Genomic DNA, 24,411 nt, shown 5'->3' with positions numbered 1-24,411 from the left:
TTGCATAATCTATTTATGCTGTACGAATAAAGTATTTGCATATATGGGGGCACTTAAGCATCTGGTGAATAAAGGGTTAAATTCAAAATGAGATAATATTTTTCATGAAATAGTAAAATGACAGTTCATAGATATGATATGTTTCCTGTATTTAATTGTGAATAAGATGTGGGTTTAAGAGACTGGATTGTGATTTTTTTTAAATTTACACTTTACAAAGCACATTACTGGATTTGAATATCCTCCTGAGAACCAAGGAATAAACTTGGAGTGCTCATGTAGAGTAGAAATGTCCGGGGTCCTTTGACCCAGCATTCTTATTTGTATTTGTTTTCGAATCATGTTTTCTTCAGAGCTCCTTTTTTTTCTGTTGCTGGTTGTGTTTTGGTTATGTTTTGATTTCTAGTTCCCTAATGTTTCATGTGCACAGAGTTAGTCCCTTGCCTCATTTAGTTTGTGTTGTGTTGTCACGTTTAGGTTCCCTCCATGTGTCAAATCTGTGTGAGTTTCATGTTCATGTTACTTCCTGTTTTATTTTGATAGTCTTCTTGTCCCTGGTTGTTCTGTTCTGTTTTGCTTCCCTTTGTCCCATCTCAGTAATCAAGTCCAGCCGTGATCCCCACCTGTTGTTTCCTGATTGTTTCTCTATGTATTTAAATCCTGAGTTTTCCCTGCTGGTTGTCGCATCCTTGTCAAGCAAATGAAGCTTTATTAAGTGCTTCTCCTTGTGTATCCTGCACTGGGGTCCTCTTCCTTGCCTGTCACAGCAGTACATGACAGAAAAACACTATATATGAACCAGTTACCATTTACCAATTGGGTTTGTAGATATGAACCTTCAGGGATCTAAGATCAGTTGCAGCAATTTTTTGTGCCAATTTTGGTTTCTCAGCTCTTGATTGTGTAGAAGAGGACAAGCAAACAGGTGGGCAGAGGTGGCAAAAGTACAGATATTCTTTACTTAAGCTGTTAATAAATACTCGGCTAAAAGTTGAAGTACTGAAATTTGCTCGGACTAAGAAAGTAAAATGTAACTCTCTGGAGGATGTCTTTACCAGCTATTTTTGTGCAAAGCTAAATGAACCTCTTGCTATATTAATATAACGATACAATAATTTTAGGTATGAAGGCAAAGTAAAAAGGTTTGTATTCCCATGCACTAATATTATTGTATTGTTATGGCCAAATCACTGCCCACCAGCTCCAGGCTTCCAGCTTTCCTCCTCTCTTTTATACCAGAGCCAACAAGAGGCTCTTTCTGCTGCTTCCCCAATCCTGTGCACAGCTTGGTGGTCCTGAATTGAATAATGTAAAATAACTGTTAATCATCTGTCTTATGTTATTTGGGATATAGTTGTGTTCCAAAGCCTTGTTGATGTGGTTATGGTGAATTGAACCACATGCATTGGCTAGACCCAGCCAGATTACCTTACATTTCTTGGCATCCTGTATCAGGTGGCTAAGTATGGTGGTATGTTCCGGGCACCCTGAGAACCCTTGAATATCTCCCTTCTGGAGTGAAGTGTCTGTTCTCCATTGTGTAGATTGTAACTCATCTTTCCAAGATTAAGAAGAAATTATTGGTTTCATAACATGTAAACTTCAAGTTTCCAGTTTATCAAATGTCAATAAGCAGTCCTTACCTTTAAATATAACCTCTCTTCTTCCTCTCCTGTCTTTCTTAAATCATTTTCCATCTCTAAGTGAACATCTCATTATTTTCTCTCCCAGCTGTACCTTTAGTTAGCAGACACACTGTGTGACAAAGTGCATAAATAACCTGTGTATTTGCTGATATTTGTTCAGCCGACAAAAACAATGCTTTTGAAATTACCTGCCACATTAAAAACATTGCTCCCTTTATGCTTGCTCCTCTTCTGTAGTGCTAGCATGATACTGAAGTACTGCAACCACAACCTATAGACATCTACACCAAAAACATAGTTCCAGATTGTTCCTACCCACTTTAAATCTCTAAACATCACCCCAACAGAGCACTTCGCTCTCAGACTGCTGGCTTACTTGTGGTTCCTAGGATACTTAAGAGTAGAATGGGAGGCAGAGCCTTCAGCTTTCAGGCGCCTCTTCTGTGGAACCAGCTTCCAGCTTGGATTCAGGAGACAGACACCCTCTCTATTTTAAAGATTAGGCTTAAAACTTTCCTTTATGATTAAGCTTATAATTAGGGCTGGATCAGGTGACCCTGACCATCCCTTAGTTATGCTGCTATAGGCCTAGTCTGCTGGGGGGTTCACATAATGCACTGTTTCTTTTCATTCACCTTATTTACTTTGTTTATACTCCACCCTGTATTTAATCATTAATTGTTATTATTTTTTGGCTCTCTTCCACAGCATGTCTTTTCTCTCCCCTCAGCCCAACCAGTCGCAGCAGATGGCTGCCCCTCCCTGAGCCTGGTTCTGCTGGAGGTTTCTTCCTGTTAAAAGGGAGTTTTTCCTTCCCACTGTCGCCAAGTGCTGCTCATAGGGGGTTGTTTTGACTGTTGGGTTTTCTCTGTATTAATGTATCTTTACCCACAATACAAAGCACCTTGAGGCGACTGTTTGTTGTGATTTGGTGCTATCTGAATTGAACTGAATTGAATTGAAGTGAAGTGACGTGAAGTGGGCTTCTTGCTTAGGCTGCTGTAGGCCGTGACCTGGCCCCAGATAAGCAGAAGAAAATTGATGGATGGTGTTATTATTCCCACCATTTAGGCTCAAATTGGCTTGATGTTTGAAAGCGCGTAGTAATGGGAAATAATATCTTCCCTCAAACGTGTTAAACCTAACGTAACTTAAGAAAACAGACCTGTTTTGTTTTGATATTTGTGTAAAAATGTAGGGATTAAAATGAAACAAAAAAAAACATACTCTAGCAAAATACTTGAAAATTCTACTGAAGTACTGTGACAACGTATTTGTACATCTGCAGATGGAGATTTGATTTATTATAGTAAGATTCTATTACAAACATGATTATACAGTCATTTCATTTGACTTATTGTTCTTTCTAGACAGACAAAACTGGCTGTACAACATTTTCCTTCAAGATGTCAGTTTTTACCAAAATTGACCAAATGGTGCTTAAAGATGTTCTGGATATCAAGGCCAAAGTGAAAGAGGATGGAACAGGCAAGCCATAGTATTTCTTTCATGGTTAGTTTATTTGAACAATATGGAATTCACATTGTCCTAACATGAAGATTTTTACATTCAGGTATTTCCCGCCCTCAAGAGAAGAGAATACAGATTTCTTATGTCCTTGGAAAGGTGTCTTTTATTGACATGCCCAAGTTTTGGGAACGCGGTTCAAATGTGGAAGGAAAAGTAAGTGTAAAATATTCTCTTCATTTCAGTTTATAATACAGAGCACAGCTTAAATCATTTTAATATGTTTTGATAAAGCATTTTGTTCTCAACAGGTCAAAGCAGTTTACCACAATAATGCACCAATTTATGACACACCTGTGTACCTGTTTGTGGGATCAAGGTGGGAAGCACGCTCACTACAAAATCTTAGAACTGACAGCAATGGCGTTGCCTCATTTTCTTTCAACACAGATGGCCTCACTGGGGATATCCAACTCCATGTAAGCTGATAGTTGCACTGAAACAACATTGTCAGACACATTTCAGTGATTTCATGCAGAAATTAAGATGGTGTCTCATATGCTGCAAATGTCCAAGGATCTCACATAACTATTAGTGCGAATTCTGAAATAATTTATTTATCTTCCTCCACATTTGCCTTTCTTATGAAGGTGAACTCATTTTCCAGTGTTTTCTTTTATATGAATTCATTTATGTGTCTGATCCACAAATAGGCAAGCCTGACATCAACATTGGACACCCAAGAAGATAGAACTGTGTACTATGAGACTGGAGATCACACACTACCCATGTTCCAGCCTTCTTCTCCTGATGGTAAAACAATCAGCTCTCTGGAGGTAAAGAAGAAGGATAAACCTCTTCCCTGTGACACAGAAGAGGATATATATATCCAGTACACTATAGTGGGAGAAGCCCAGGGCTCTGTGGATGTGATGTATCTGGTGAGTTATTTCACAGCTTGTCACTTTAGGGATTTACTACAAAGCAAGTTCAACATGGCCAGGCTTTTTGTGTTTTTGCCAGCTTGACAAAGCCTAAAACCCCAAACAAAGATGATGGGTATCACAGCTGTAGTTTTTAGCTTTCTCTGTTAATCCAGGCCAAAAAACACATTGGAGACCTATAAATAATGTAAAAAAAATTATAATAACAAAAAGCAACACTAGTACTGTAGATAAGGGAACAGAGTAAAACTGTTAGAATTGTTTTTTTTTTTTTCAGACCAAGTACTAGCAAGACTTATCTCGGTCATCTACTCAGGTTAAACAAAAGAGTTTCCAGTAAACTACTCTGTAGCAGGTCATACCACAGAAACGAGACTGGGAGAACCTATTTTTCATTTACTGTTTGCTTGGATTTCCTACATTTTTTCTCTCAGGTTACAATTTATTATGTTTATTTTTACTGCCAATTTCTGTAGCCCCTTAACTGGCAAGGGCCCGGTGACGGGCCGTTTGTAGTCCCTTTTATATGGCAGGCTAGACCCTCCCATTTTTATTGACACGTCATTCGGCCAATCATGTAACTGGCTGCACCAAATCACCTGACAAAGCTACGTGACGCCCTCTGAGTATTATTGGCTCTGGGAAACCCATTTCTTAACATGATTGGCCGAATGAGGTGTCAGTCAAAATGGGCGGGTCTAGCCTGCCATATAAATGCACTTCATTCGGCCGGCGGACCAGACGCAGCCGATTAATAGGCTATGAAATGGGTTTTTCAGAGCCAATAATAACCAGAAGGCGTTATGTAGTTTTTGTCAGGTGATTTTTTTGCTGCCAGTTAAGGGGTTAAACTTAATTGTTCTGTCCTCAATACATGTGCCGTATATATCTCTGGACAGACAGTTAAACTCTTTTCTACTTCAAGACTCTGAAGATGTTTTCAGCCTGTCCACATGTTTACTGAAAACTCAGAAAAGTGTGAAAGAAAATACAAATCAGTTACATGCTAATTTTTAACATGTACACAAGCACAACATAAATATATACAGTTACATGAATTGCATATTTTAATATCACTGTACCTATAACATATTTAGTCTAGAAGATATGTTAATTTTATCAATAATGAGCTCAAATATTTATTCTAATTTACTGCCCTCCACCGCACTGAGTCACTGAACAATGTGCCACAGAGCCATTCTGACCAGACTTTCCATTACACTCAAAAAGAATAAACACTCATTCTAAGGTGCCGTTTACACGAAGCCGTTTTCACTGGAAACGGTGTCGTTTTGATGCGTTTCAGCCTTTCGTTTACACGATGGCGTTTCAGAAACGATCCGCGTTTACACGAGGACATGTGAAACGATGAAAACGATGTAGTTCCCATGCCAGGCCACAAGTTGGCGTTGGTTTTCTCTTTGCAGTTTGTTTACGCAAGACACGCATGCGTGGAGTGACACAGTAGGTAGTGCGGCAAATTGTTCATTACTTACAAAACGGCCAATGTGAGAGGTTTTGTGTGGACAGATGATGAGGCTGGATCGCTGCTGCACACAACGCTGAATTACAAAACGGTAAAAACACAGGAAAAGCATAAGAAGCACTCGTGAATCCGCGAGTACTGTTTATCAGTTTGCGCGTGCGCGAAAAACTGGCCGTCGCAACCATAGTGCGCATGTGCGAGTCGAGCGTTTTCAAATCACCCCGGTTTCAAGTGTTTACACGAAAACGCAAGCCGGTGCGTTTCTGAAACGCTCCACTCTGGACCCCGTTTCTGAAACACATCGTTTTCACTCTGTTGTCGTGTAAACAGAAGGGCGAAACGCATCAAAACGACACCGTTGTCGTGTAAACGCAAGGCCGAAACGCATCAAAACGACACCGTTTCAAAATGAAAACGGTCTCGTGTAAACGGCACCTAAAAAATACACATCTCAAAATAAAGTTAAAAGTGTGAAATGTACATACCCAAGATGCTATCAAAACGCCTAAGATGGCAGATGTTACAAGATACTCTCACATGTGGTGTCACAACTCAATGTTTTCCTAGCCATGCTAAAACATCCTGGTTCAGGTCACATGACTGGTTGAGCTTACTAGCTTTCTTAAAGCAACAGTACAGAACAGAAACTTATTTCCTCAATACTACAGAACTTAATACACCATACAATAAAGTATTCTGCTAATCGTGTAACAGTAATCTTATTCAAAAGTCTTGAGCCACAATCATTTCTTTATATTTTGCATAGGAGAAGTCAGACTTTAACTTAGTGTAATCTTTAAAGTTTTGTCCAGGCTTTATGAAGGTCTTCCAAAGTTGTTCTTTGGACATTGGCTGCTTTTGTATTCATTTTTAATTCATTCTTTTTTTTTCTTTTTCTTTTTTTTAATTAAGCCTCTTAACAATGAACTATGAATTACTCAAAAAAAAGCACTTAACAATTGGTTTTATAGAGTGATGAACACAAATTGGAAATTTTTGATCAAATTTTCATTGATATATATGGAATAGATCAAGAGAGCAGTCCAAAAGTGAGTGTCTATAGCTGTCTATAATACAGTGGAGATTGGGGCTATAGTTTGGGGCTACATTTTAGCCAGTGGTGTTGGAGATCTTGTCAAAATTAATTTATCAGCACAGAAAAGTCCCAGACATGCTGGCAATGCAGTAAAAGTATACCTGGATAGAAAAACACACAATGGAACACAATCAGTCATGGATTGGCCTCCCAGAGCCCAGTGTAACCCAGTAGAGAAAGTGTCCCCTTTTCTCTTCTTTTATTTATATCAATACACTTGTACTGTTTTATTTTGAAAAGAGGAAGTGTGATTCCCTTGTTTTAACCTTATTTCCGGTCTCGCTATACGCTATATTTGAACTGAAGGTGGCAGGCCGTAGACCCGCTGTGCTGAACTTTATCAGTCATCTTGGTGAGTTTTAATGCAGAAAAGTATTCTCAACAAGTAACTGCATTTACAGAAGCTAATCTGAAATATCTGTTATGTTAAGTTGATGGAACACGAGCTAGAGAGACAATGTGGCTGTCCGTCGCCATGTCCTTATTGATACCTCATCTTGGCTAGGTTTGATTTGCTGATTATGAAGTTGGATTGGATTGCTGGATCGCATCCTTGGATTCTCGCCGACGGAGATGGCGAGCCTATGCCCAGAGCAGAATTGAACATTGGTCGAGGAGTCCCCTTCTTCTCTTCTGTGTTAACATCCATGTGGTAACAATACAAGCCACTGACTGAAAAAAGGAGCTGAACTTGAAAGACAAACATAATTTGACTTGACTAACGACCAAAAGGACAAAGCTGAAATACTGAGCTCAGTAAGACTGTGTTTTGATTTTGATATGCCGGCTTGTTGTTATTATTATTCTGATTACGTTGTGTGGTTATTTCATTTTTGCTCAAAATAATTGTCTTTTGCTCATTTCCTGCCTCCAGCCAATTCATTTCGCACTCACCTTGATTCCATTGTACTCCTGCCAAACCTAGCATCTGGTCTAAGATATTTGAGTTGTTCTGAGGTACTTAATAAGTCAGGGGTTACACCAGACTTCAAAATTACTGAAGTAGTGTGGGATCATCATGATGGTGAATGCAACAAAAAGCAGAAACATCCACTGTTTCCACTGCGCTTTGTAAACTGCTCCTTTACGTATGAGTGTGGGCGGGTCCTCGTCTGGACACGGAAGCCAAAGGGCACAAACGTGGGAGAACGCGCTCCCCTCACTTGTGCTGTGAACATATTTTACAGTCCAAACCAAACTACTGCAGCATCTGTGTGCAGCACACAGTAAACACAGACAGCGATTAAAGCAAGACGACAAGTACGCACATTGTGTCCTTTTATCTGTTATACGAACTGATACAAAGCAGCAAGCCATGAAAATCACATTGTTTTTCTCATGTAATACACTCCTTGCAGCAAAACAGCAGTAGAAGAATCATGCCCTTCTGCTGCTTGCATCACACTTTCTGCAGTGCTGGAGTTGAACCCGTTTGTGAAGCACACAGTAAACGCAGACAGCGATTAGAGCAAGACGACAAGTACACACTGTGTGTCCTTTTATCTGTTATGAACTGATACAAAGCAGCAAGTTCAGCCTTAGAGCCCAACCTAATTCACAGCTGTGAAAATTGCGTTGCTTTTCTCATGTAATACACCCCATGGAGTTGGAAAACTTAACATCGAGATGGCAGAGTCACACCCTTCTGCCGCTTTCATCACACGTTCTTGGTTCCAGACCAGCTAGCTTGCGGTGCTGGAGTTGAACCCGCTTTTTGGCCGAGCACCGAGTGCATTAGCGGTGGGAAAAAATGCTGAACGGTTCAATTACAGACACCAGCACAGGAACCCTGTCGGTGGAAAAAAGGCCTGTGGCAGCAAACCTGATGGTGCCTATGGGGCATTCAAAGACTACCAATAAAATGGTGTCTAGACTACTGTGTGAACTCTGTACAATTAAGGTTTTCCAACGTGATATTGAATATTTTGCTGTTTAAACTGACAGTTTCTCCTGAGTAGAGCCCATGCTCTCACTATTGCCCCAAGTTAACCAGAATGGATGGAGTGTCTGAGTTTTCATGAATGCAGCCTAGAAACAGTTTTCTGACTGAGCTGAACCAAATAAAGTAAACAGGCATATTCTAACTTATCAGATGATTTCCATTGGGTGGAAATAACTTATGCATATTTTTAAGTTGTGTTTTATTCGCTGGTGATTCGCAGTGAAGGAGCGAGAGCGAGACAGTCAGCCAGGTTCATACTCGCACAGTTTTAGCATTGTTTTGGGTAACAGTTACTGCTGAGTTATGAATTAAAGACAACCTTTGCTGGCTCGTCCTTTCAACGTGTTGACGGACGCTGTCGTATCAAGATTAACGCAAAAGTGGTAGTTACACAAGCACAGCCAGTTAATGCCATGTTTTCCCAGCACTCTGCTCAATAACACAACACACACATTCATCCATCTTTATTTGTAAATAGAACCTGATATCATGATATTTAGTCATAAAGTGTGTGCCTCAAACAGTGCAAAGATGCTTCAGATCATTGAGGTGTGTGAGCATGTGTATGCGGGTGTGTAATTGAAAGCATTGCACTTTTCCAGGAGAGGGCGCTATAATCAGGGTTCGTACACCTTTTCCAGCATCAAATTCAAGCACTTTCAAGGTCCATTTTCAGGATTTTCCAGCACATTAAGGGGTCATTCACAATTATCAACACTTTCCAAAGTTTACAAAGAGTACTCTTTTTCAGACCCCCAACCCCCTCCGCAAAAGTGTACAAAGAAAATGTTGATATTTTTTCATGACATTTAATATCTCCTGGTTCAGTGGTATTTTAATGTAATAGGAAGTATTAAAAACACATCCTGGTTTTGAAAAATTCTGGAAATCTTGGTATTAAATATACTCTTGCCTATCCATTAAAACATTGTACTGCACTGCATGTACGCAAAATGTACATGCAGCCACACTATACACAGTGGCAGTGGAGCAATATACAGTGGTATGCAAAAGTTTGGGCACCCTTGATCATTTCCATGATTTTCCTTTATAAATCATTGGTTGTTGGTATCAGCAGTTTCAGTTAAATATATCATATAGCAGACGAACACAGAGATATGTGAGAAGTGAAATGAAGTTTATAGGATTTACAGAAAGTGTGCAATAATATTTAAACAAAATTAGGCAGGTGCATAAGTTTGGGCACCCTTGTCGTTTTATTGATTTGAATACCTTTAGCACTAATTATTGGAACAAAAAATGTGTTTTGTAAGCTCATTGACCCTTGACCTACATACACAGGTGAATCCAATTATGAGAAAGGGTTAAAACAACTCTCAAATGAGCTGAAAACAAAGATTGTTCAACATCATGGTTTAGGGGAAGGATCCAAAAAGCTGTCTCAGAGATTTCAGCTGTCAGTTTCCACTGTGAGGAACATAGTGAGGAAATGGAAGACCACAGGCACAATTCTAGTTAAGGCCCGAAGTGGCAGGCCAAGAAAAACATCAGATAGGCAGAGGAGAAGGATAGTGAGAACAGTCATAGACAACCCACAGAGCAGTGCCAAAGACCTACAACATCATCTTACTGCAGATGGTGTCACTGTGCATCGTCCAACTATTCAGCACACTTTGCACAAGGAGAGGCTGTATGGGAGAGTAATGCAGAAGAAGCCTTTTCTGCACACACGCCACAAACAGAGTCGCTAAAGCATATTTGGACAAGCCAGCTTCATTTTGGAATAAGGTGCTGTGGACTCATGAAAATAAAACTGAGTTATTTGGACATAACAAGGGGTGGTATGCATGGCGGAAAAAGAACACTGCATTCCAAGACAAACACTTGGTACCCACAGTAAAATTTGGTGGTGGTTCCATCATGCTGTGGGGCTGTGTGGCCAGTGCAGGTACTGGGAATCTTGTTAAAGTTGAGGGTCGCATGGATTCCAGTCAATATCAGCAGATTCTTGAGAACAATGTTCAAGAATCAGTGACAAAGTTGAAGTTGTGCCGGGGCTGGATACTTCAACAAGAAAACGACCCTAAACACTGCTCAGAATCTACTGAGGCATTCATGCAGAGGAACAAGTACAACGTTCTGGAAGGGCCATCTCAGTCCCAGACCTGAATATTATTGAAGATCTGTGGTGGGATTTAAAGAGGGCTGTCCATGCTCGGAAACCATGCTCGGAAACCACTGGAGATGTTTTGGAAAGAAAAATGGTCCAAAATACCTTCAACCAGAATCCAGACTCTCATTGGAAGCTATAGCATTTAGAGGCTGTTATTTCTGCAAAAGGACGATCTACTAAATATTGATGTCATTTTTCTGTTGGGGTGCCCAAACTTATTCACCTGCCTTATTTTGTTTAAATAATTATTGCACACTTTCTGTAAATCCTATAAACTTCATTTCACTTCTCAAATATCACTGTGTTCATCTGCTATATGATAGATTTAACTGAAACTGCTGATCCGAATAACCAATGATTTATAAAGGAAAATCATGAAAATTATCAGGGGTGGCCAAACGTTTGCATACCACTGTATTGTTTGAATAGCCGGTCTTGTGCCAAAAAGTGATTTCCAGTATTTTCCAAAAGAAATTATTGCTGGTATTGATATTGTTGTAAATTACTTGTTGACGTATGGTCTGTCAAGCATATCTCAAATATTATCTCTCATGAATGATGGACTCATTTTGAGTCATAAATAACGTTCCTGTCACATGGTAGAAGCACCAACTTTTGGCAACACCAGCGGATAGTGTTGCCAACTTAGTGACTTTGTCACTTGGACTTTTCAGACCCCCCTAGTGACTATTTTTTTGTCCAAAAAGTGACTAGCATCAAATTTAGCGACTTTTCCCGGTGTCATCTGGGACTTTTGAAGAGTTTTAGAGATATGCTGTGTTGTGCCAAAAAGTGATTTCCAGTATTTGCCAAAAAAAAATTTTCGGTTGTATTTAAATTGCTGTAGATTAATTTTTGGCCTAAAATCTGTGAAACGTGTCAAACACATCTCTCGTGAATGATAGTACGTCATTCTGAGCGAGAAACATCACTCCTGTCACAAGTAGAAGCTGCAATCACTTCTTGGCAAAGTGCCTTTCATATATTCTTTATTAATGAAGGTAAAAATTATCATTGACATTAAAAATGTCTTTTTTCCTGAGAGATCTGGCCAAGAGGGCTGCAGAAATTGCAACAAATAAAGGGTAGCCAAAAACGACTGGATTGATTATAATGCAGATACAATAATAAAGTCAAATATATTTGCAAAATAAGTCATTTCTTCATTTTACATATAAGCCCTTCATAAATCCTGTGCACCACAGTCTATTTACCGATATAAGCAAAGATAATACAGCAAAAAAAAAAAAAATCGGAAATCACTTTTTGGCACAACACCGGAAACATGAAAACTCCATTGTCGCTGTGTTTTGTGTACATACAGCAATACTGCGGACCTTCCTACGCTGTGGCATCGCCTGGACCTCTCTTTGGCACCGAGGGGGACACCCCTCCCCCGGACCTCAATTCGTCCTTTAGTGAACTTGGCAACAGTGCCAGCCGCCAATCACCAGATTGCACACAAATATAAGCATAGGTGACAATACGACAGGAACATAGAATTAATGTACATACAGTTACAATTTCAAGCACTTTCAAGCACTACATCCAAAATTCAAGCACTTTTCAAACCTTGAAGGTGCAATATTAAAATTCAAGCATTCTCAAGGATTTCCAGCACCCGTACGAACCCTGTATAATTGAAGTTTCGAGTAATTAACCTATTTTTGAAACAATTGGTCCAAGTGGTTCAGTGCTTCACAAAAGCTTCATTTTCTCATCACTAGGGGCCGCATCCTTCGAAGGCCGCATTTGTAGGCCAATGACGTCACAGTGAGGCGACGAAGGCTGTCCAAATTCAAAGACTCCTCCAAATGCGGTTCTTTTCTCAAATTTGAAGGATGGGTCCAGTGTATCCTTCGTGGCCTACTATATCCCATGATTCATTGCGCATCAAAACTCAAACACAAAAATGGCGGAGGATAGCGGCCAAAAAAGTTTGAAAAATAACTGTTTCTGTGGCACAAAATAAACTTTTAAGATGTTTTCAGGCGAGAATATAAGTGTGTAAACCTCAAATATCAGCTCGTTTTATCAAGATATTGCGTAATTGCAAAAAGTGCAGATGATCTCTAAGTGAATTATTTCATTTTTTCCTCAGCAAATCGGTTTGCCTGAAATTAAAGTTAAGCATCATAACTGGATAGTTTTATTCTAAATTCATCTCACTTAATATAGTTGGAAATTAGTCATTAGCTCAGGTGTATTCCTTGATGCCGAAATGTGTTATGCTTGTATTAACAGGTTATTTTGAATTGCCTAAGAACGGACCCGCGTTTCCACTGCTCTTTGCAAACCGATCCTTTATATATGTCATGTCCTGAGCTGTTTGCCCAGCGTTTTGTGTTAATAGTTTATTTCCTGAGTTTGTCCTCCCTGTATGTTTGTCATGTTCCCAGTGTTGTGACTCGTCTGCGTGTTCCTTGGTTGTTCACTTCCTGTTTTATTCTTGCCAGTGTGATTTCCTTGTGCTTTGTGTTTAGCTTTGCTTCCCCTGTGTAATTAGTTTCATTTGCCTCACCTGTTGTTCCCTGCTGCTTCCTCTTGCCCTGATTACCCATTGTGTATTTAAGCCCTCAGTTTTCATGTGTTCCTTGTCGCGTCGTTGATGTTTTGTGCCCGCATGTTCCTGTGTTCCCTGTGGCTTCCCTTCGTCTCCCTGTGCCTCCCTTCCAAGGTTTTTGTATTTGTGTTTCCCCGTTGAAATAAATCCCCTTTTAAGTTACGTTTGCTTCTGGAGTCCTTCATGTTGGTCCTTCCTCATCCGTTTCCTCCCCGGCCATGACAGAACGACGCGAACATACTAAAGACCTGGCTAGCTCCGGCTACTTCAGCGGCACTCGTCTGGCGCTGGGGGGCCCAGCGTTTCAGAACAGTGCCCGTCAGCGTCCTTCATCTGCGGCTCCGCTCACTGGCTTCCCCCTTCCACTGCAGTCGCGGCGGCCACGGAGGAGGGGGAGTTCCCAGCAGCATCGGCGGGGGGCCCCCCCAGACCCGAGCGGTATAACGCCGCGGATATTGTCACCGCGTCATGCGCAAACTACCGTCTCTGTGAGTAAGACTGACTCCAGTATCACAACCGTTTGGGATAAGGGGCTTTCTCACACCACCAGCTGCCAGCCAGATCTCTCTTGGCTACCCGCCGATGTAGAGATAATCGATTCTCCCCTGATGGTGGACATTTTGGAGGCAGAAACTCATGCAACCCGGCCCAACAGAACAAAACAACCCACTAACAAGGACAAACGTTCACAGGACCCCGCTGCTTTTCCCCTCCCTGAGGTGGCAAAGCAGACCATCATTCGGTGGGTGGACTCGTTGGTTTTTGAGCTGCTGTCTGACCCATGCGAGATTGAGCAAAAAGCTATCACAGCCAAACTGCAAGGGCTAGTGTGTGACCATCCTTGGCTGCTGGACTCTCTGCATGGGCTCGTGAAAGACTTTGTCATCACCACCCTTCATCCACAGCCAGCGCCAGCTCAGTCTCGGTCTCCCCAGTCAGCTGTAGCGCCAGCTCAGTCGCAGTCCCAGACCCCTCAGTTAGCTCCAGCTCCCTCTGCTCACCCTGCTCCAGCTCCCTTAGCTCCAGCTTCCCCTGCACCCGTACCTGTTCCGCGGGTGGGGGCAGCCACGGACGGGCTGACCTCTGCACCCGCTCCTGTTCCGCGGGTGGGGGCAGCCAGGTCCAAGCCTTCACAGCAGTTTTCGGTGTCGTCTACAGTGCCGCTCCAGCCACCTCCCAGTCTCAGTCAGCTGTAGCTCCAGCCACCTCCCAGTCTCAGTCAGCTGTAGCTCCAGCCACCTCCCAGTCTCAGTCAGTTCTTGTAGTTCCGGCCTCCGCTCAGTCTCAGTCAGCCTCTGTAGCTCTCCCCGCTTCAACTTCCCCAGTGCCAGCTCTCCCCGCTTCAGCTCCCTCAGCCTTAGCTCTCCCTCGTTCTCAGTCTGCTCCCACGCAGCCAGCAGCTCTCCCTCGCCCTCAGTCAGCTCTAGCTTCAGTCGCTCTCCCTCGCCCTCAGTCAGCTCTAGCTTCAGTCGCTCTCCCTCGCCCTCAGTCAGCTCTAGCTTCAGTCGCTCTCCCTCGCCCTCAGTCAGCTCTAGCTTCAGTGGCTCTCCCTCGCCCTCAGTCAGCTCTAGCTTCAGTCGCTCTCCCTCGCCCTCAGTCAGCTCTAGCTCCAGTCGCTCTCCCTCGCCCTCAGTCAGCTCTAGCTCCAGTAGCTCTTCCTTGGTCCCCAGTGTCAGCAGTTTCAGTGCCCTCTCAGTCAGTTCCCTCAGCTCCTGCCCTCTCTAGCTCGCAGCCTGCTCCCACGCAGTCTGCCCTCTCTAGCTCGCAGCCTGCTCCCACGCAGTCTGCCCTCTCTAGCTCGCAGCCTGCTCCCACGCAGTCTGCCCTCTCTAGCTCGCAGTCTGCTCTTTCTGTCTCCCGGCCTGCTTCCACGCAGCCAGTCGTCTCCCGGCCTGCTTCCACGCAGCCAGTCGTCTCCCGGCCTGCTTCCACGCAGCCAGTCGTCTCCCGGCCTGCTTCCACGCAGCCAGTCGTCTCCCGGCCTGCTTCCACGCAGCCAGTCGTCTCCCGGCCTGCTTCCACGCAGCCAGTCGTCTCCCGGCCTGCTTCCACGCACTCAGCTTCCCCGGTGTCAGCTCCCACGCACTCAGCTTCCCCGGTGTCAGCTCCCACGCACTCAGCTTCCCCGGTGTCAGCTCCCACGCACTCAGCTTCCCCGGTGTCAGCTCCCACGCACTCAGCTCCCCCGGTGTCAGCTTCCCCGGTGTCAGCTCCCACGCACTCAGCTCCCCCGGTGTCAGCTCCCACGCACTCAGCTCCCCCGGTGTCAGCTCCCACGCACTCAGCTCCCCCGGTGTCAGCTCCCACGCACTCAGCTCCCCCGGTGTCAGCTCCCACGCACTCAGCTCCCCCGGTGCCAGCTCCCACGCACTCAGCTTCTGTCTCAGCCCCGGTCTCTCCCGTCGACTGCTGTTGAGTCTCTGGTCTCTGAGTCAGAGTCCCAGTTAACTCCCATGTCGCCATCATCCTCACCATCAGACTCACCCGCACTATGCCTTGCAAAGCAGCCCCAGCCTGCGCATCCAGTGTTCGAGCATCCGGAGAGTCCTGCTCAGTCCGAGCCGCCAGAGTCCTCAGAGTGTTCCGCTCAGTCCGAGCCGCCAGGGGGTCCCGCTCAGTCTGAGCCTCCGGAGTCTTCGGAGTGTTCCGCTCAGTCCGAGCCGCCAGGGGGTCCCGCTCAGTCCGAGCCGCCAGGGGGTCCCGCTCGGTTCGGACCTTCCGAGTTTCCTGTGTCCTTGACCGCCCTGGGCTCAGGGGAGTCCGGGCATGTTGCGGCTCTGGTGAGTCATCGTCGTCGTCGCCGCCGCCGCCGCCGCCGCCGCTGGGAGCGCGGTTGGCCTCCAGTGTCTTCTCCTCGTCTCCGCCACCGCTGCTGGGAGCACGGTCGGCCTCCGGTGCCTGCTCCCCGTCGCCGCCGCTGCTGGGAGCGCGGTCGGCCTCCAGTGACTCCTCCTCGTCGTCGCCGCCGCCGCTGGGAGCGCGGTCGGCCTCCAGTGACTCCTCCTCGTCGTCGCCGCCGCCGCTGGGAGCGCGGTCGGCCTCCAGTGATTCCTCCTCGTCCTCGTCGCCGCCGCCGCTGGGAGTGCGGTCGGCCTCCCTCGTTGGGACTTTGCTTTGTGGCCCCTTGGCCTCTGCGGCCTCCTGAACTGTGTGTTTTTTGTTTTTGGATTTCCCACTGACTCCCCTGAACTGTGGACTGTTTTTTCCCCTGCTGTTTTGTTTTGTTCTAGCTCCGGAGCTGTTCCTTGTTTTTGACCCTGTATTGAACATTGGAACTCCCCGGCCTTGTGCCGCCGCTTTTGTTTCATCCTGTTTTTACTTCTCGTCCCCGTGTTTTGTTCTTGTTTGGACTGTGTTGCCTCTGCTCTGCTTCCTTGTGTTTTGGTTTCGTTCCGGGGCCTTCTTCCGGTTTGCTCCCTGCCTGGTTTTTTGTTTTTGTTTCGGGCCCTCCTTCCTGGTCCCCCGCCTCCCGCCCTGGGCTGGTTTTGTTTCTGGTTTTGGCCGTCGGGAGCCGGCCTTTGAGGGGGGGGTACTGTCATGTCCTGGGCTGTTTGCCCAGCGTTTTGTGTTAATAGTTTATTTCCTGAGTTTGTCCTCCCTGTATGTTTGTCGTGTTCCCAGTGTTGTGACTCGTCTGCGTGTTCCTTGGTTGTTCACTTCCTGTTTTATTCTTGCCAGTGTGATTTCCTTGTGCTTTGTGTTTAGCTTTGCTTCCCCTGTGTAATTAGTTTCATTTGCCTCACCTGTTGTTCCCTGCTGCTTCCTCTTCCCCTGATTACCCATTGTGTATTTAAGCCCTCAGTTTTCATGTGTTCCTTGTCGCGTCGTTGATGTTTTGTGCCCGCATGTTCCTGTGTTCCCTGTGGCTTCCCTTCGTCTCCCTGTGCCTCCCTTCCAAGGTTTTTGTATTTGTGTTTCCCCGTTGAAATAAATCCCCTTTTAAGTTACGTTTGCTTCTGGAGTCCTTCATGTTGGTCCTTCCTCGTCTGTTTCCTCCCCGGCCATGACAATATATGAGTGTGGTTGGGTCCTTGTATGGACACGGAAGCACAAGGGTACAACCACTGGAGAACACGCTGTGTTCTCGTAAATTGTGGAGAACACAATTTACGATTATGTTGGAGGCCCTGCTCCTGCATCTGCTGACGTAGATGTCCTCTACAGTTGTGAAGGTACTGCTGGTGATCTTCTGGGTGGACTTGACCACCCTCTGCAGAGCCTTCCTGTCAGCGGCAGATCAGTTCCGATACCACACGGTGATGCATATTGTTATGATGCTCTCAACCACACACCTGTAGAAGGAGGTGAGGATTTTGGTCCCTAGGTCAGCCTTCTTCAACTTCCTCAGAAAGTAGAGTCTTTGGCGGGCTCTCTTGATAAGACAGCCAGAGTTTGTGTTCCAGGTGAGGGTGTTAATGAAGTGAGTCCCCAGCTACTTAAAGCTGGAGACAACCTTGACTGCTGCTCCTCTGATGCACAGTTGGGCGGGAGGGCAGACGATGTTCCTCCTGAAATCCACAATCATTTCCTTGGTCTTGGCCACACTGATGCAAAGGTTGTGCTTGCACCAAGTCTACAAGTGTTACACCTCCAATCTGTACTTTGTCTCGTTGTTGAGATGAGTCCAACCACTTCTTTGTCATCTGCAAACTTAATGATGTGGGTGCTTGGGAATGTGGACAAGCAGTCATAAGTAAGCAGCGTGTCCAGCAGAGGGCTTAGGACACATCTCTGAGGGCAGCCAGTGTTGAGGGTGATGGGGGAAGAGGTGATGTCGGGGCTTCTGACACTCTGCTTCCTGTTTGTGAAGAAGTCAAGGACCCAGTTAGTAGCTCAGTCCAAGCATGTCCAGCATATGAACAATTGTCTGTGAGACAACTGTGTTAAAGGCAGAGTTAAAGTCCAGGAAGAGCCGCCTGACATAGGAGTCCCTGGTCTCCAGGTGGGTGAGAGCCAGATGGACTAGCTCTGTGATAGCATCTGCAGTGGACCCGTTCTTCCTATAAGCATACTGGTGGGGGTCAATGCTGGAAGAGATTACTGATTTGATCTCTTCCATGACCAGCAGCTTGAAACACTTCATGTGTGTAGGTGTGAGTGTTACTGGCCTGTAGTCATTCATGAGGTCTTAGGAACAGGGATGATGCTTGCTGTCTTGAAGCAGGATGGACTATTTCCTGTGAGAGTGAGGTGTTAAAAATGCCGTTCAGTACCTCAGAGAGCTGGTGTACACAGTCCTTCAGGATAGGGGATATTGTCCTGTCCTGTAGCCTGGTGGATGTTGACCCTCTGGAATGACCTCCTGAACTTTTCATTCTTGAGTGTGAGATGCTGCTTGTCTGGTGATGAGGTGAGTTGGATGGAGGCAGATTTGTTGGATGCTTTAATATAAAAGGGGTTAAGAGCATCAAGTAGGGATGGGTCCCTGGGACATACAGTATCTTTCCTCTTTCATCTGTGTAATTAGTTTCAGCTGTACCCTCACCTGTTACTTCTTCCTCAGTTACCCTGATGTATATTTAAAGTCACAGTGTTGTGTAGTTCTTTGTTCAAGTCCTCGTCAGTGTAACATCTAGGTTGATGTTTCCTGCTGTATGCCTTTGTATTTTGAATTTCAGGTTTCAAGTTTGGAGTTTCCTTGTACAGCTGGCTCCTGACCAGCTATTTGAGTTTGAGTATTTACAATAAAAGATAAGTCTTATTTAAGCTCTCGCCTCGTGTCCTGCATTGGGGTCCACAGTACCTTGCCTACAGCAGCCGTGACAGTTTCCACTCTCCCTAATTTCCTTATGTGTATTTAAGCCCTCAGTTTTCCTTTGTTCGTTGTTGCGGTGACGTCAGTGTTTCTCCTTTGTAGCTGTGTGTTTCCTAGTTTAGTTTAGTTTTTCTCCCAGGCTTCGTGTTTATTTCTACCATGGTTGAAATTTTGGGTTTTTGTGTTTTTTGAAATAATTAAGTAATTTGCAAATAAAGAAGCTTTAAGTTCAGTTTTGTCTTCCACGCCCTGTATTTGGGTCCACCCCTTCCTCCACACAGCCCCAACTGTGACACCTTTGTGTTCATCCAGGGCTTCTGGTTAGGGTGACTGTTCTGGTGTAGGTGGCATCGTTGACACTCTTACTAATGTAGCTGATGCATACTCCTCCAGGTCCAAGGCAGAAGCATTCCTTCACTTGGCTATGCCTAGAAATTCTGTCCATTAAAATTATGAACAGAATTACTGACAAAGGTTAGCCTTGGCACAGGAACCGAGTCCCATTGCCCCATTGTCCCATGGACCACACTCTAGGTTGTACAGGAATGGCCTGAGTTTTTGCTTTGCCCACTGCCTGAGCCACATTCCGCTTGGCCTGCAGGTACCCGTCAGCTGCCTCTGAAGTCCCACAGGCAAACCAAGCCCAACTGGACTCCTTCCTTCACCTCCGGTGACCAGCATCTGGTTTGGGGGATACCACCACAACAGACACCAACTAGGGCTGGGCGATATATTGAGTTTTTAAGAAATATCAATATATTTTCATACGCAATATAAGATGAGACAATATCGTTTATATTGATATAGTCACATTACAATCATACTTGTAGATCCACCAGTTCACCTTTCTTTTCTCTCAGTTTTTCTCTGCACAACTTCACACTGCCCCGCCTTTCTCCCTCACTGCTTCACCCGTAAATCAAGCCAGAAGAAACAGCATGGAGAAGTAAACATACATGAAGCTATTGAAGAGTATCTGGTTAGTAAAAAGAAAAACAATGATCAGTTATTTGGAGATCGTTTAGATTCAAAGTTACAGATGAGCAGCAGAATAATGTATTCTGTAGAGGATGCCACAAACGAGTCCCAAAAAAAGGCCCAGGTGCTCATCTTTTCCACTACGCATACCGCAACAGCTGAAGTCCTCAGCCTGTGCGACAGCACATCAGCCGGGCGCATCAAGGTAGAATCCTGCTGACTGAAAGATGGAATTTTGTTCATTCAGTCTGTTTACATGTTTTGTTATTAGATGTACAGGAGTACACACAGCAGGAAGTACTTTGGTGAAGTCTACTTCTACTGACTGGCTTTGTAAAGAATAAGTCAGCCTTTTGCTATTTTTGCTCTGTACCTTTTCTTTTTACATTTTAATAGCACAGCTGTGAGTCTTTTGTTATGGAGGGAAAACATTAATTTATTTGAGAAGCTTTATCATTTAAAGGCCTTTACACACCGGACGTGTAAATTTCATTCGAATGTTTAGTGCATTCAATTTTTTTTTCGGACTCGCCTGTTTTTAATGCAACCGTTCACACGAGCGCGTCATTTCACGGGACGAATTTGTGGCCTTTATTTTTTCGATTCAAGTTCGATTTTTCTGACTTTCACAAGCGAACAAACTGGTCTGAGCAATCAGAGTGCTGCATTTAGTAACACGCGAGCTCTTAGCTCAAAAGGTACTAATATACAGTGATGTGGGAGCAATAAGAATGTACTATTTTACCTCAGACACACAGCTACACCCTGCTCCTGGTCAGTGGGCTCTCTGATATTATTCTCTGCCTCCTCATGTCTGGTCCCAACTCTGCCAACAAGAGCTCAAACTGTCCCACTGACATCATGAAATATACACAAATGTGGCCGTGATGCAGCTTCAGCTCTGGGATCAACCTGTGAAACTCTCCCTGCTGCTGCTTTCTTATGAGTTGGATGAAACCAGAATCTCTGTTTCTTCCTTCTTTTGTTTAGAAACATCAGGACCTCATTACATCATTGCTTGATATCGACTGCATTTTTCTTTTCACAGTGCATTTTATGAGGACTATTTATTCACAAAAACGCAACACATCCAGTGTGTGTGCAGGTTACACGACAAGTTCGCATCCAAAAGATTTTGAATTTTGTGTTGTTTTTGCGCAACACATCCGGTGTGAAACGGCCTTAAATATGCCGACAGTTTATTTGAAAAATTATTATTGAGCAATTTCTCATGTACGTCTACGGCTGAATGTTAATAAAAGTGCCTGTGTGATATTTGGGACATGTAGCTTTGACTCAGAAGTGCCTTTTTGTTTATACCTTTTAGGAAGAAAAAATATTGACATATCTATTGTATATCGCCATTCAGCTAAAAAATATTGTGATATCATTTTTGGTCCATATCGCTCAGCCCTAGCACCAACCACCTTGTAGTCACAGCTCTGAGCAGCACCTCAATAATGGTCCATTTGCACTCAATGTCCTCAGCCTCTCTCAGAATGCTGTCAAACTTCTGCTGGAAGTGGAAGCGGGAATGCCTGTCAGAGGCCCCAGTCCATGAGAACTTCAGGATATTTTGGATTGCAATTAGACAGGATCAGTGTTCATTTTGGCAGCAAATTTTGATTTAGTTTTAGTCATAGTCTTTTGACGAAAATGTAATTTAGTTTTAGTCATAATTTAGTCATCTGAATAGTTTTAGTTTTAGTCTAGTTTTAGTCGACGAAATTATCCTAAGAATATAGTCAACTAAATCTACAGTCGATTTAGTCGACTAAAATATAAAGGGTGTGAAATGTAAATGCTTTTTCTTCAGTTCCCTTGAATTAGTCAGTATACACACTTACACAAAATTAAACATTTTTTAAAAGTTATGCAATATTTTTATTAATATTAACATTAGCGTTTCACCTGCTTCCACACACCTGATTATTAACACCACCTTACTGAGATAATGAGTGTTTCACAGCAGGACACGCTCTGAAAGGTACGGGGCAGTGTTCAGAACTAAGATTAGGAAAGGCTAATCCACCGCGGTGTGGAGATTTTCTCTAAACACAAATGCTAAACTGGGAAAAACACTTGCATGACATTAAAATGCTTACCTTTGCAATGGAGATCTGGGTGACTGGTTTGCAGATGTTTAAGGTTTTTACCCAAGATAGTCGCCCCACATGGATTACACATCGTTTTGTTTGTCACGGCATCAAAGGACAAATGTGTCCATACATCGGCTCTTCTCTTTCTCCCTGCTGACATTGTTTACATAACTTAGTTCTATCGGAAGGACTGACAAATCACAGGCTAGTTTGGTCTTCTCGGGTTTAGAGCATATTTGTGCATCTGTGTGTTTGATTGGATGTTTTCCTAACTTGTCCCGCCCTGTCACAAAATTAAATCAGTTCTGATTGAATTTCGTCCCCGCCAATCATTTTCATCTCTTTTTCATTAATTGACGAAAGTCCATCCATCCATCCATTTTCTTCCGCTTATCCGGGGCCGGGTCGCGGGGGCAGAAGCCTAAGCAGAGAAGCCCAGGCTTCCCTCTCCCCAGCCACCTCCTCCAGCTCATCCGGAGGGACCCCAAGGCGTTCCCAGGCCAGCCGAGATACATAATCTCTCCAGCGTGTCCTGGGTCTACCACGGGGCCTCTTCCCGGTGGGACATGCCCGGAACACCTCACCCAGGAGGTGGCCAGGAGGCATCCTAATCAGATGCCCGAGCCACCTCAACTGGCTCCTTTCGATGTGGAGGAGCAGCGGCTCTACTCTGAGCCCCTCCCGGATGGCCGCACTCCTCACCTTATCTCTAAGGGAGAGACCAGCCACCCTTCGAAGGAAACTCATTTCTGCCGCTTGTATTCGTGATCTTATTCTTTCGGTCACTACCCAAAGCTCGTGACCATAGGTGAGGGTAGGAACGTAGATCGACCGGTAAATCGAGAGCTTCGCTTTTACGCTAAGCTCCCTCTTCACCACGACGGACCGGTGCAGCGTCCGCATCACTGCAGAAGCAACCCCGATCCGCCTGTCGATCTCCCGTTCCCTTCTCTAATTGACGAAAGTGTCGATTAATTTTGTTATCGTTTTCATCATTTTAGGTAGTTTTTATTTAGTTATCGTCTCGTTATCGTCATGAAAAAAAGGTTTGTCAACGAAAACTATGATGAAAATATTTCATCAACGAAATTAACACTGGACAGGATTATTAAGTCTGTAAATATTCAACAACTTTTCAACAGATATAAAAAATGGGATCTATAAGTTAGCTCAATTAACTTAGCTCTTACATTTAGTTTAATTGCTAAGAGCCATTATTTTACTCCAATCCATTCATTTTATCCTTTAGATACAAGCACATCTTTTGAAGAAAAATAATTGATTTCACGTGATATATCAGAATTTCAGCAGCCAAACTGCAGACGTTAATTCTCATTTGAGTCAGTTTATTAAGTCCACATTTAAAAATGCTATTTTCTTTTTTACATACCGTATTTTTCGGACTATACGTCGCTCCGGAGTATAGGTCGCACCAGCCAAAAAATGCATAATAAAGAAGAAAAAAACATATATAGGTCGCACTGGACTATAAGTCGCACTTTTTTTGGGGGGGGGGGGGGGGGGGGGTTTGATAGAATCTGAGACTCAGAGCAGAAATTCCATCTTGAACGGCAATTTAAAATAATAATGGATTAAAGAACAGGACGAACACGGTTACGCCTACGTTATGCTAACGTAACACATTCAGCTACATGACGCACAACGAACACGTGTTCGGTATGTTAACGTAACATTAAGTTATTCAGATAACCATAGCATAAAGAACATACTAACAATTTAACCAAACCATCAATCCATTGAATTCTTCATCCTCGGTGTCACTTCTAAACAATTCCGTACACTCTGTAGACGAAGCGCCGCTTCTTCTTCTGTGTCACGTTAGTCAGACTCGTCGTCAGCTGCAGTTCCAATTATTCCAGCCTTTCTGAATCCCAACAGGATGGTTTGGTTGTCACTGAAGCCCATGTTTTCTTGATCCATCCAATGACTTCCAGGAAAGTTGGGTGGCGCATTCTCCCAGTTGCCGTAAAGCTGTGCTCTCCATCCATCATCCACTGCGCCCACAGGTTACGCAAGACTGCCTTAAAGCTGCAGTTCACGGAGATGTCAAGTGGCTGGAGTATTTTGGTTCATGTGTTATAAATGTCACATATACGTCGCTCCGGAGTATAGGTCGCACCCCCAGCCAAACTATGAAAAAAAGTGCGACTTATACTCCGGAAAATACGGTACTTGTTTTTTACATAATTTTCATTTTCCAGGTCTTGTCCAGAGGAGCTGTCACCATGCAAGGACTTGAACAGGTCAAAGTGCCAGATAGATCTGGTAACCACTATCATA

General features: G+C 44.1%; 1 protein-coding gene across 3 annotated transcripts in view; it reads left to right on the top strand.

The window, feature by feature from the left end:
• Positions 1-24,411, top strand: part of LOC115791195 (alpha-2-macroglobulin-like) — a 94,956-nt gene that overhangs the window by 6,803 nt on the left and 63,742 nt on the right. For all 3 annotated transcript variants that reach the window (XM_030745332.1, XM_030745331.1, XM_030745333.1), the window contains 5 exons: positions 3,017-3,134; positions 3,220-3,329; positions 3,425-3,592; positions 3,827-4,054; positions 24,333-24,396. In XM_030745332.1, coding sequence (XP_030601192.1) covers positions 3,017-3,134; positions 3,220-3,329; positions 3,425-3,592; positions 3,827-4,054; positions 24,333-24,396 — 688 coding nt within the window. The remainder of the gene's footprint in view (positions 1-3,016; positions 3,135-3,219; positions 3,330-3,424; positions 3,593-3,826; positions 4,055-24,332; positions 24,397-24,411) is intronic.

The sequence above is a fragment of the Archocentrus centrarchus genome, chromosome 13 (genome assembly GCF_007364275.1).
Source record: "Archocentrus centrarchus isolate MPI-CPG fArcCen1 chromosome 13, fArcCen1, whole genome shotgun sequence".
Classification (NCBI taxonomy): domain Eukaryota; kingdom Metazoa; phylum Chordata; class Actinopteri; order Cichliformes; family Cichlidae; genus Archocentrus; species Archocentrus centrarchus.
This window is presented reverse-complemented; position numbering and strand designations above follow the sequence as displayed.